Here is a 13,470-nt window from a genome sequence, read left to right as displayed (position 1 = left end):
GGCTGCTGACCAATCAGAATCGAGGAATGGAACTAACCGTTTTATAAAAAATTATAAACAATGGGAAAAAACCCTGAAAGACATTCAACCAAATCCATTGAATATAATTTTATTTGTGCACCAGATGTTAAAAGCCAAGTGTGTAGCATTTTATTTTATTTTAGTATCATTGAGATACTATTGTTTTTTTCAAAGTTTTTTTTTTTTTTTTTTTTTTTTTTATTGTACATTTTCCATTGTTTATTTGGCTATTAAATTATTTATTTTAAAACCCATATGGTAATGAGGACCATGGTTTTATTTGTGACACCACCTTATTAAATTAGTCAGTTAAACTCTGGATTATATGCAAGAGCTATAGTAAATTTAATTGGGGCAAAGGATAATTTACCAGAATAGCTTTAATAGCTTTCTCTAAATGTTTAGTTCAATTTTAATTTAAGTAAAATGTTGTTCAATAAGAACCCGATTAAAGATAAATATCAGTGTTTTAAAGTAGTTAACTATTTACATTTTGTTTGTTCTTAAAGGGATAGTTCAACCAAAAAAGAAAATCGTCATTTACTAACTATCATGCCATTCCAAGCCTGTCTGAATTTCTTTATCTGTGGAACATAAAATATAATTTGAGAAATTCCATAATTCGTCCATTCAGTAGAAATCAAGGGTAATGACTGGGTAACAAAATGGTTTGGTAACGTTCTACAAAATATCTTTGTTTCACAGCAGAAAGTCATACAGGTTTGGAAGGACATGGTGAGGAAATGGCAATTTAATGGCAGAACTTTCTGCGTTCTAGCTCAATCAATGCTTGCCGAGTGCATTTCTACACTGAAAAAAATAACTTAAGATTTACTTAAAAAAATTTTGGTAACAAATTGCACGAACACTTTGTAAATTTTACTGCTCTAATATCAAGTACAACTTACTCACTATTAACAATTGTGCTCAAGTTTTTACGTGAAAAACAGCTTTGTGAATCTCTGAACTATTGAAAACATTTTCGCTGAAATATCACTCACTGTGAACGCACGCAAGTTAACTTTAATGAGGTTATGTGATTAATATGAACGTTAGTGTACAGTATAATGAGTCAAGCAAACAAGAATCAAACTATCGAAATGCACACGGACCAAAGTATTACAAATCAGAAATCTAAAACAGAAAGGCAAACTTACCTTAAACACGAGAAAATCCAGCCATGCATCTCCTCCGTGACAAGCCCAACCGTCCCTCTGATTCAAAGCGTGGGTCCAAACACGCATGCGCGGATTCAAGCGCGATGAACTTTTAGATTAAAATTTACTTAATATTTCTAGATTTGTGCAATGACTATAAAACAGGTAAATATTAATAAGAGTTACTCTTCTCACGCAGTTCATTAATTACATGAATTAAATGTGTACATTTTACTTAGAAAATTGTTGTTGTTGTTGATTTTTAATATTACAAGTAGAATTTAAGAGTTACTCTTCTCACGCAGTTCATTAATTACATGAATTAAATGTGTACATTTTACTTAGAAAATTGTTGTTGTTCTTGATTTTTAATATTACAAGTAGAATTTGATTAATTTAATATATTTTACAACACCACAATCTTTTTTTTCAGTGTATGTTACACAATGCATTATTAAATTTGTTGCTTTTGCAGTGAATTCAGTAATATATATTTGTTTCTGTTCTGCTTTATTCATTTATTTTATCCAATTTAAGGCTTTATAACCCAGAAAACTTTCACAGGGGAACTCGTAGGCCGGATTGGATGGATTTGTCCAGGGCTGAATTTTAACCCCAGTCCAGCTCTGCGGGGAGGGGACGTGTTCGGTTCACTTAGTTTTAGCCTCGACATCCGGTTTTGAGGGAACAACATCCATTTCTTGTGGCCACAACTTCTCATAGTGAGGGAACGACATTTTTCTCGTGGCCACGAGTTCAATGTCAAGTCAATTTAAGTCCCCTTTTTCACCTCAATGTGTAAACAAACCTGAGTGATCATAGCAACCTGGGGTTATCAGATATGGATTTATTGTTTTATTGAGTTAAATTATTATAATTTTTTTAAATGGATTGTTAGTGCTCAAATAACACTAAATACATTGTACTCTTTCCCCATCATCCAGTCGCTCTGACTGGCAACTTTTTAAACTAAAACAGGTACGTGCATTCATTCAGTCACTGATTAGGCAAAGTCCCTTTAAGACAAGTCATGTCACTTGGTGGCCATCTTTGAAACGCCTCTCAGGCATGGTTAAGACTAGAAGGGATGCAGCAAAAACTACTGGGCATGCGCACATCAATAGTGTCATTTTTCTTACACTGTACAACAGTTACGGTTTTGGCATTATTGTAGGGGGTAGGTTTAGGGTTTTGGTAGGTGTAGACGTTAATAAAACACAATCTAATAGGTAGAAAAATGACTTATTGTTAGCGTCAGGTTTTTGCTGTATCCCTTCTAGCCACAACCCGCGGGCATGCAAGTGCAGCTCCTATCACTTTGAATGGGGGAAACCTCAATTTCTCCAAAGCTGATCGCCAAGCTTAAGATTAAAATTCATATTTGAAATCACTAATGAAATAAGACCACTGTCTCAAATGTTTCTTTTGATCAAATATTATAAACTATTTTTCAGGCTTGACCAGCCAGTGTGCATGTGCAGTCCTGAGCGCACGTCTCAGAAACCTGACTGTTTCTATAGCAACCGGGATTTCTAGCGGCAGCTGCAGTGAGATGTTGACTTTACCGATTAGCAATTGGCTTTTTTTACTCAGAAGGTGGGGCTTTGTTCTATAGAGCGGCCATATTGAGGTATGAACACTCCTGTACAGTCGCGGCCAATGTCATATACTCAGCCTCACAGGTGGACAGTGCAACAGTAGGCTGGCTCTTGGTCTTCCAAGAGACCAATGGACCATTTTTGTTCAGGCTAATGCAGTAACCTGTAGTACTGCGTCTATCAGTTACATTTGCTGCCCAATTTGCGTCGCTGTATGTATCAAGTTCTCATCTGTAGCACAGTTCTTTGTTCTGGGTGCCTTTCAAATATCGTAAAACATGCTTGACGGTAGGGATGTAACGGTATGAAAATTTCATATCACGATTATCTATTATCACGGTTTTGTTAAATTTAGATGAAAATGTTCAAAAAGAACTGATACACACACTGAAAACATTTCAATACGTTTTATATTTGAAAATCAACCACAAATACAATTAGCAGCTATATGCATTTATAACCATACGACTGACATGTCTTGGGTATTCTAGTCTATGGATTAGGTCACATAACCTACACCTTGCGTTGTGATTGCCTGTCCCACAGAGTAATAATAATAAATAAATAAATAAAAAAAATTGTGGGAATACAAATGAGAGCATTATACATATTAACACCCCCACTTGCTTTCACGTTGTTCTATCCTTTCAACAAGTATACATACGCCAAACAAACACGTTAAATTCATTAACTGCTGGTTTTGTTCCTACATCTGCAACCATATTGTCAGTTGGACAGTACTCCAGACTAATCCAGCCTTCATTTATTACCGACTCCTGCTTCAGACCTGTTTTGTAGCAATTGCTGTAGGTATGAACACTCCTGTACAGTCGCGGCCAATGTCATATACTCAGCCTCACAGGTGGACAGTGCAACAGTAGGCTGGCTCTTGGTCTTCCAAGAGACCAATGGACCATTTTTGTTCAGGCTAATGCAGTAACCTGTAGTACTGCGTCTATCAGTTACATTTGCTGCCCAATTTGCGTCGCTGTATGTATCAAGTTCTCATCTGTAGCACAGTTCTTTGTTCTGGGTGCCTTTCAAATATCGTAAAACATGCTTGACGGTAGGGATGTAACGGTATGAAAATTTCATATCACGATTATCAATATTATCACGGTTTTGTTCAAATTAGATTAAAATGTTCAAAAAGAAAATTTTAAACGATAATACTAACCGTCAGGGCATTTTATCGTGAAACCGGTAATCGTTCCATCCCTACTTGACGGTATGCCATTGTTCTGTAGTTGGCCTAGTAAAATATTGTGACCGTTTAAAAACTTGGGTCTGGCCTTGTACATGTTGCCAGGTAGGTTAAGATACCTATTACACTCTTAAAATTAAAGGTGCTTCACGATGCCATAGAAGAACCTTTTTGTCTAAATGGTTCCTTAAAGAACCTTTAACATCTGAAGAACCTTTCTGTTTCACAAAAGGTTCTTTGTGGCGAAAGAAGGTTCTTCAGATTATAAAAAGGTAAGAAAGAGATGGTTCTTTAAAGAACCTTTGACTAAATGGTTCTTTGCGGAACCAAAAATGGTTCTTCTATGGCATCGCTTGAAGAACCATTTGAAGCACCTTTATTTTTAAGAGTGTACCTCCCTGTATTTTCTGACATCCCTCATTACCTCCGCATCTGTGTAGTTTAGTTTGTTCACAGGGGGTAGCTTACATTAAATTATTATATTAATCATAGGCCTAGGCTACGTGTGTGTGACGTAGACTGCATTCAAATGACGTTTATCATGAATAAATGTTACATGAAGTACATTAGATAAAATGGGCCAAAAGAAAACACTTTTATCCGTACCTCAGTCTTGTAAGTCCATTAACTGATCGTCTTTTTCCGTAGTATTTGCATTATTATTATTATTATTATTATTATTGGTTATACTTTTATTTTAGTTATGTATTTGATTTATTCTCTTCACTTCGATCTCTTTACTTGACGTTCTGAATACTTTTGTAAATAATAGCCTACTGCAAATGCTCGACGTGCCAAAACAGCTTTGTGAATGACTGGAATTTTTACTGGAATTGCAGTTTAAAGGTTGAATTTAACATTTCATTTTATTTCGGCTAATTAATAGACTATAATTACTGTTTCGTTCAGGAATTAATTTGTGTTTTCTTTGAAAATGCATCACGCTCATTTATCGTCACACACGGGCGTAAATACAAAGTTAAAACTTTATTGGCAAAATTGTCAGGTTTTTACAGTATTTGCAAAATATATGGTAGCATATTAATAATTATACAAAATGTTAATTGGGTAAAGTGATGCACAAATTGAAAGGAGAAATCAATAAATATAGCCTTAAACCAGTTAGAATAATAATAATAATAATTAACAGACACGATCAGTAAACTCATTTACAATGTTTTATCCATTTCTGATAATCGCAGGTTGCCATGATCACGCAGGTTTGTTTACGCATTAAACTCGTGGCCGCGACATCATGTCACTGATATGGCACTGGCTTGAAAGAACTTCATGATATAGGCATAAAATGTTACAACCATTCTGTCTCCCTCTACCCAGCAGGAAAGAATCTGAAGTGGGGTTTTTTTTTGTTTTTTTTTTGTTTTTTTGGGGAAGCCACAACTCTCCTAAATGTAAAGATTAACACTATGCAATGTAACTTCTGTGATTTTTACTTGCACTGTTTGGGTAAAGGCAGGATAGATCATCAACCTGGATTAGAGTTTATATTTAACTATTTTGAGCAATTTTTATTTATTTTTTTTTTTTTAATTAAATGTTAGTTGTGTAATGGTCAATTTAAAAAAATCCTTCACCGTCTTTTTAGTGATGGAAACCACATGGTTGCCTGTTATGAAAAGAAAGATGCAAATGAAATGGGTGTTGTATGACATTAATTCTGTTTTTTTGTTTTGTTTTTTTGTTTTTTTGTTTTTTATGCACATCAGGTCTCCGCTACCCACTTCGAGCTAAGCAGCAGCCCAGTCAAATATTCTTCACTTTTCTGGCTTTTACCAGATGAGCTGATCTTAAGAAGGTGTTCATCAGACTGTCATCCGTGTAAGTATATTTCAGTGACAAGCACTTAAGATGTAATAAACCGCTTGAAACTTTGCAGGTTAATGGGACAAGTATAAATGGTGAAACTTTTGTACACAAATGAAAAAGGAAGCCCAGATTCTTTACATTGAATATGAATGAATTATTTATTAACCATTTTAGAATAAACACGAGACATTCATTAATGTATTTGATTTTAGATCTCTGATAATTCTGATTTTAAATCTGTGATATAATTTTCAGATTTCTTTAAAAATGTCCTACCCAACAACTCTGTTTGAAATTGGTGGTGGAGGAGGTTCGCCATTTTCACTTACGGGTGAGAACAATGGTGCCAGTTTAGAGAAGATCGGGGTCTGGGTGGGAGGATCTCAGGTGAAGGCTGTCAAGGTTTGGCTTTCAGATGGCAGAAGTGATACCTTTGGCAGTCCAGCCGGACCGTATCAAGAGTACACGTTCAGGCCTGGTGAGTGTTTCACCTCACTGTCCCTCTGGGGGAACGGAGCAGGAACACGTCTTGGAGCCATCAAATTCAAGACCAGTGAGGGTGGAGAATTTTTTGCAAAGATGACTAGCTGGGATTTAAAACAAGAATATCCCATGGATGTCGGCTCTGGTTATTGTTTGGGAGTTGTAGGAAGAGCTGGTGCAGATATTGACTGCATGGGATTCATGTTTATCAATGAAGTTCAATCAACCGTTCTCACCAATGTCAACTATCCCACAATAAACCAACTGATACCAAAGGTGACCATGGAAGATATCAAATCTGTCACTTACACAAACGACACCTCTGCTAATCAACAGCAAACGGTCGAAACCTCAAAGAAAGTGACTAAAACATCTTCGTGGTCGATGAGTAACAGCTTTACAGCAACATTTAGTGTGGAAGTGAAGGCAGGGATTCCAGAGGTTATAGAAGTTTCTACAGGATACAGTTTCAGTGTTGGATCAGAAAGCACTTACAGCCATGAGTACAGTGAAGAGAAAACTGAAACTCTGAATACCGTTTTAGAAATCCCACCAAGAAAGAAGGTGGATGTTGAAATCACCATCGGCCGAGCCGCGTTTGACCTGCCTTACACTGGCACAGTGATCATCACTTGCAAGAACGGCAGTGTGTTACAGTATGAAACCAAGGGCATATACAAAGGTGTCACTTACACTGATCTCAAAGTGAATGCTAAAGAATCTGATCTGTAATGTTAAGACCGATTGTTCTTGGCTGGGCTTTATCTGGTTTTACCAGCAATGTATCACTGATTTGTTTGAGCTTTGAGCTCTGTTTGCTCCGGTGAAATATATATATATATAATATACTCGGCACTGTCTTTTTCAAATCTTTTCTAATTCTATTACAAAATGTTAATCACTTTATAAAAAGTCAATCTGTAGTACCAGATAATTTGATGTACTTCATATAAGAACACTTAATAAAAGTATTTCATGAGCCTTGTGTATAGACTGTTTGTTTAATGTTGTTGCTTTATTGACAAATTGTTTCATTTAAGGTCTGAGAATCTTAACTAAGAGGCCCATTTCAGAAAGGAGGTTATGTGAAAACGGAGTATGTTAACCCTGAAATGAGGGAAACTCTGGGTTTTTCATTTCGGAATGTGGGTTTTGTCAAAGCCGGGTAAGTCAAGCCAGTTTCTGAAAGGGGTATCTTGTACTAGGAGTCAGTTACCATGGGAACTTGCACTGTGAACCTAACCTGGTCGGGAGCAGGTTTTCTTCATTAAACCCAGTTTCTTTCGGTCTCCTCCCCATTTTTAAAGCGTAAGTGACGTTTAAATGCCTCATTCATTCCCGCTGCAAAAAAAATGCATTTCTTTAGTGTGTTTTTTTTTTTTTTTTATTTTATTTTTTTTTTTTTATTAAATCTAAATTAAGTGCATTTGACTTAAGAAATTATATTAATGCAAATGGCAACAAGATTATTTCTTACCCCAAAAAATTATTTTTCTTAAGACTAAATAGCCTACCTTATATCATTTATGTAGAAAATGCATCTTTACTTTTATCTTTAGATATTTTGATGGGGAAACATAACAAATTTTTTTTTTTTTTAAATTGCGGTGATGGTACATTCATCCATTGCATATTTTCATCATGCAGACACTGTGAAATTGACAAACAGCAGGTCGTTTTATACAGAATCCTGTAGATGATGCTTCATATAATTCGTAAGGAGAGCCATTTACATCGGGAGGGTTTTTTTTATTTTTATTTTTTTTTGGGTGTAGTTTCTTTGGCACAAACCCATCGAAAATAAAGCTGATTACTGTATGGCAGTGGTTCTCAACATGCGGCCCACTATGTTGAACACTATTTCAAAAATAACTTTCAGTTTTACAATTCATTGTAGTTTTTACATTAATTTAAAAATGTACTAAAACTATAATGTTTTTTATGTAACAATTTTGTTTTTCATATATTATTTTCAGACATGAGCAGACCTGTACTTACGTAATTAATGTTACGCATTTAACGAACACTTACAAGCGCGCACTTTGGCAGAATTCAATTCAAATAGTCATCAGCAGCCGTCAGTTCGGTAAAATTGAGCATCAGAATGGACATTAAGGGAGAAAAACTAAATGTGGAAAGTGCCAGCGAAGGAACGCATACAAACAAGAGTCGCAGCAGTGAAGGGAGGAGAGTGCTGGACTTTCGGCATCAACTTTCGGTTTGCCCCGCCACTCACTTGAAGATGTTCAGGCTAGAGCCCTGCACGGGCCTCAAATATAGGCCCTAGCCCGGCCCTTGTCCGACAGCTTATCAGAATTATAAGCTGATATAATTTAGAAAAACGTTTGGAGCATTTTTTTTTGGTCGTTAAAAGTTTTTGTTTTTTAAAGTAATGACTAAGCGGCCAGCGGCAGACAGTGAGCCTATCAATTTAGCCTTCTCAAATCATCACGACTTGCCTAAAATAAAATCTAGATATAAAACAGTTCAAGCATATTACAATGTTTAAACGTTAAACCTAGATAAATGTGTGCTATATCCAATAGTTTGTGCTGAGAGTGGAAGCTAAAGCGCTTTGCAGGACATCCCAGCTAACAATTTTAGGTTCTAAGAACATTTTCAAAACATTTCATTTTGGTTGTGGGAACATTGTTGTGGAATGTTTCTGAAACGTTAAAATGTCCAGTTTTCTTGTTGTGATAACGTTATTTAAAGGTTATCACAACGTTTTGTATAACGTTTGAAACTCAGCGAATACATGCCTCACAGACATGATAAATATACCTATAGAAAGCTTTAAATTACTACTTAACGAAATAAAACAAATCAAAAACAAAAACTCTTTCATCATAGTCATAATCCGTAAAGATGCACTTCTCTCTAAAGGCGCGTCTGAGGAGACGGCGAGTCAGGATCGACAACTTCATCCTTGCGACACGGATTCAAAAAAACACTAGTTTATTAGTAAATAATTCAAATATCTCCTTACCCTTTCCCCCTGACACATTCATGGTAATTACTTTTGCCGGCGCTTTGCGGCAAGCTTTAGCCTATTGCGTGCATTTGAACACATTTTTTTTTCATCACTAATTGATGGATGTCTAAAATATAAAAATAAGGAGAAGCCTAAAACAGGCCCGAGGCCCGCTCCGTGTCTTAACTATGACGTGAAAATTGTCCCGAAGCCCGGCCCTATAGGCGTAGTAAAGTCGGGGCCCGGTGGGCCCGTGCTGAAATGCAGGGCTCTAGTTCAGGCAAAAGGAAACACCCATACTATGCAGCAATCATCCTTAATTGCAGAAATGTGGCAAAACATCTCTGGCGAGAACCTCAGATTATTACATTCGAAAGTGCTTTCCATATTTGGATCAATATAGGCTACATTTGTGAACGCACATGTTCTGCAATGTCGCGCGTCAAGTCACGCTTCCGTGCGCGTCTTACAGACTGCAACTTACAATTGCAACTTCATTGTGCTGTTACTCCTTTCGAGCCGAATTTCACAAAATTGGTCAGCTCCCGACAGCATCAGGTGTTGTATTAATGGTGAGTATAATTATTGATTGATTTATTTTTGCGGCAAGCTTTAGCCTATTGCGTGCATTTGAACACAGAACTGTTCAGCTGAGCTGACTGCACGCATGCTGCTGCTGCTGCTGCTGCGGGACAATAGAGTAGAATTATTTATTTATTTCAATGAATGTAATCGATTAGATAAAATAATATTTAGGCTATAATAGGCTATTATAATTCTGGTTGGTTTGTATTGGTGATGTAATATGTAAATGATATGCGTGCGGCCCGTGAGACTTGCACTTGGACCATAGTGCGGCCCAGTGGAAAAAAAGGTTGAGAACCACTGCTGTATGGAATGGAAGGGTAGGGTAGTTCGAGATATATGACAGTCCGTAACCACCCCCACAGCTGTTACATTTATTTGGTCATCTTTATTTCTTACAAAAGCAACAATTATTCTTTTTCCTGTTAGATTTCAATATTCTTCCAATACTTGTTATTGTGGCAATCTGTTCTTATTTTTGCGAGCCTTTATACGCAGTACGCACTATTTAAATTAACCAGTGTATCTATGTTTGGTTGACTGTATTTTATTCTGATAATGAACAGGCTGCAACGTTTGCAATGCTGTATGTGTGTGCGTGAGGCGCCGGCGCGATCGAACAGCGGAAACAAACAACAACAAAAAATCCGTCATTTTTGGTCATACAGATCATTCGAAACCGCAATGTGTTAATTTCTGTCATCTCGGTTTCCTTTCCCTGGACTTTCGTAGAGCGCCGCGCCACACAAATAGCCTATGAACCAAACTCAGCAGCATCTATCTGTCTTTTCCTTTCGTTTTGTTAATCTGTTAATTAGGCTATTTAAGTCAAATATTTCGCATATTCATTCATTTTACATATAGACTATGATTTAACAAAAACAGATGTAGTTATTTTTAGTGAAACTTAATTTGTTTTGCTTGTCTGCGCTCGTCCGCCGCCTTTTTCCTCTTCTCCGACCACGCAGCTCTCTCCGATAGCTCAGTGTTAGTGGCACCAGTCCAGTGTTTCCAGGTTTTACTTGTGCTATTTCTCCATGTTGAGAGTTTGGTGTCGCACACATTGCTAAGCTCACAAATACAAATGTAGAATCCGTCTCTGCAGTCATCTCAACCATCTAATTCCAGCAACAGAAGATAGACAAACTATTTTACCCGCGGAATTTTTTCTCTGGTGCTGTTTTGCGGTGTTGGTAAATTCACCACTTAATTTTGAGTTAAAATATGTTGTTGTAACTTGCGTTACTGAGATTGTAACGAGTAATAATATTACCCAAATTGTATTAGTAATGCCTTATATTACTGCGTTACAGCAAAACGTAATATACTACTGTAATATTATTACTTTTGTAACGCATTACTCCCAACACTGTGAGTCATGCACTATCAACAAGTTCTGATGAAGGAATGGATTGCTGGATTGTAGATTCAGGAGCAACATGTCACGTGTAATGAAAAGAAACAGTTTGTTGAATTGAAAAGCCTGGAATCCTCACAAGAAGTAACACTGGGAGATGGTTACTCTGTTGAAGCAACAGGACATGGAGTTGTGCAGCTGAAGATGACATTGACTGATGGTAAGACAAAAGAATGCAAGTTGAATGATGTTTTGTATGTACCACAATTGTCATACAACTTACCGAGTGTGTCCAAGGTAACTCAGTGTGGAAAAAAGTAAAGTTCACAGAGAACAGATGCTGCATCACGGATGTTAATCAAAAGCTGATTGCTACTGCAACAAAAAAGGCAGTCTCTACTATGTGAACTGTAGAGAAAGTGAAAAAGTGCGTGTAACAGAAAATGTGAATGTACATAAAGAGACGAAGGAACAAACCTGGCACCGACGTTATGGTCATCTAGGTGTACAAAATCTGAAGAAGCTGCATAATGAGTGTTTAGTTAATGGCTTTGACTTTGATGTGTCAAAAGACATAGACTTCTGTAACTCGTATGCTGAAGGAAAGCATCATCGTAGTAAGTTCACAACTAGTGATCGCTAAAGAGCTGTTGAACCACTTGGCTTAGTACACAGTGATGTATGCGGGAATTTGAATGCAAAATCGTTGAGTGGAGCTGAATACTTCCTGACATTCATTGATAAAAATACTCACTATGTAAGGGTTTATGTTCTGAAGCGGAAAGATGAAGTTTTTCAGAAGTTCCTGGAATGGAAAGCCATGACAGAAAAATCTACTGGAAGACAACTGAAAGTCTTACGCGCAGATAATGGAGGAGAATATACTTCATCTGAATTTCAAGATTTCCTGAAGAAAGGAGGAGTTCGGCATGAACTCACAGTACCAAAGACTCCTGAGCAAAATGGAGTAGCTGAACGAACGAATAAAACACTGATGGAGACAGTGAGATCAATGTTAGCTGATGCAAAGCTACCTCAGAAGTTCTGGGCTGAAACACTATCAACAGCTGTGTATCTGAGAAACAGAAGCCCAACGAAAGCAGTGAAAGGAATGACTACTTTTGAAGCCTGAAGAGGTGAGAAACCAAATGTTGATCATCTACGTATATTTGGATGTACTGTATATGCACATGTACCCAAAGATGAACGGAAGAAACTTGATCCCAAAGCAAAGAAATGTATCCTTCTGGGCTATGGAACAGACACGAAAGGATATCGACTCTATGATACACAACTCGCAAAGGTGTTCTACAGCCGAGATGTTATATTCAATGAGTCTGATCATGCAGTTGAGAAGGAGCCTAATGCAAGTGAAGAAAACATTGTGAAACGGTATGTGGAATTTGACTGTCGAGATCCTTACAGTGAGGACTCAGCTGAACAAGATATCCAAAGATCAGCAAGAGTGAGAAAACCACCTAACTATTATGGAGAGTGGGTAACACTTACTAATAACCAGACAACTGAACCCAAAACTGTAAAAGATGTTTTCAGCAGTCCAGACAAGGCGAAATGGAAAGAAGCTATGAAGAAAGAGATGGAATCGCTGTATTCAAACAATGTGTGGAATCTGGTAGAACTACCAAAAGATCGAAAAGCAGTGGGCAGTAAATGGGTGTTCAAAGTCAAAGTTGATGCTGATGGAACATTTGAGAGACACAAAGCACGTCTGGTTGCACAAGGTTTTTCACAAAAGTTTGGATCAGACTATGACGAAACATTCAGTCCAGTAGTCAGATTTGAATCTATCAGGACAATAATTGCTCTGGCTGTACAGCATGGACTAAAGCTTCATCAAATGGATGTCAAGACAGCTTTCCTGAATGGAGAACTAAAGGAGGAAGTGTACATGCAACAACCTGAAGGTTTTGTTGTTAAAGGAAAGGAACATCTAGTGTGCAAACTAAATCGCAGCATCTATGGACTGAAGCAATCACCAAGATGTTGGAACATCGTCCTAGATGAACAGCTGAAAAAGATGGGGTTTGTTCAAACAACAGCTGATCCCTGCATTTACACTGCAGCGACAGGTGAGATGTTCATTATTGCTGTATATGTTGATGACATTCTCCTGGCTGGACGCAATGATAAACAAATGATGGAGGTGAAGAAAATGCTTGCAAAACACTTTGAGATAAAAGACATGGGTGCGCTAACTCATTTTCTTGGAGTGAAGATTGTCCAAAAGTCAGAAACTGGAGAAA

The 13,470-nt window shown here is 37.2% G+C and overlaps 1 protein-coding gene across 1 annotated transcript in view; it reads left to right on the top strand.

Annotated features, from left to right (window-relative positions):
* LOC107745964 (natterin-like protein) overlaps positions 1 to 7,240 on the top strand; it is an 8,909-nt gene extending 1,669 nt beyond the window's left edge. Inside the window, exons 2-3 of the mRNA XM_016559995.1 lie at positions 5,708 to 5,819; positions 6,063 to 7,240. Of these exons, the coding sequence (XP_016415481.1) occupies positions 6,075 to 7,022 (948 nt within the window). The 5' untranslated portion in view covers positions 5,708 to 5,819; positions 6,063 to 6,074 and the 3' untranslated portion in view covers positions 7,023 to 7,240. The remainder of the gene's footprint in view (positions 1 to 5,707; positions 5,820 to 6,062) is intronic.
* The last annotated feature ends 6,230 nt before the right edge of the window (positions 7,241 to 13,470 follow it).

Source organism: Sinocyclocheilus rhinocerous, unplaced genomic scaffold, assembly GCF_001515625.1.
Source record: "Sinocyclocheilus rhinocerous isolate Xijiao unplaced genomic scaffold, SAMN03320098_v1.1 scaffold4514, whole genome shotgun sequence".
Lineage (NCBI taxonomy): Eukaryota > Metazoa > Chordata > Actinopteri > Cypriniformes > Cyprinidae > Sinocyclocheilus > Sinocyclocheilus rhinocerous.
The sequence above is the reverse complement of the archived record's forward strand: the minus strand, read 5'-3'. Positions and strand labels throughout refer to the sequence as shown.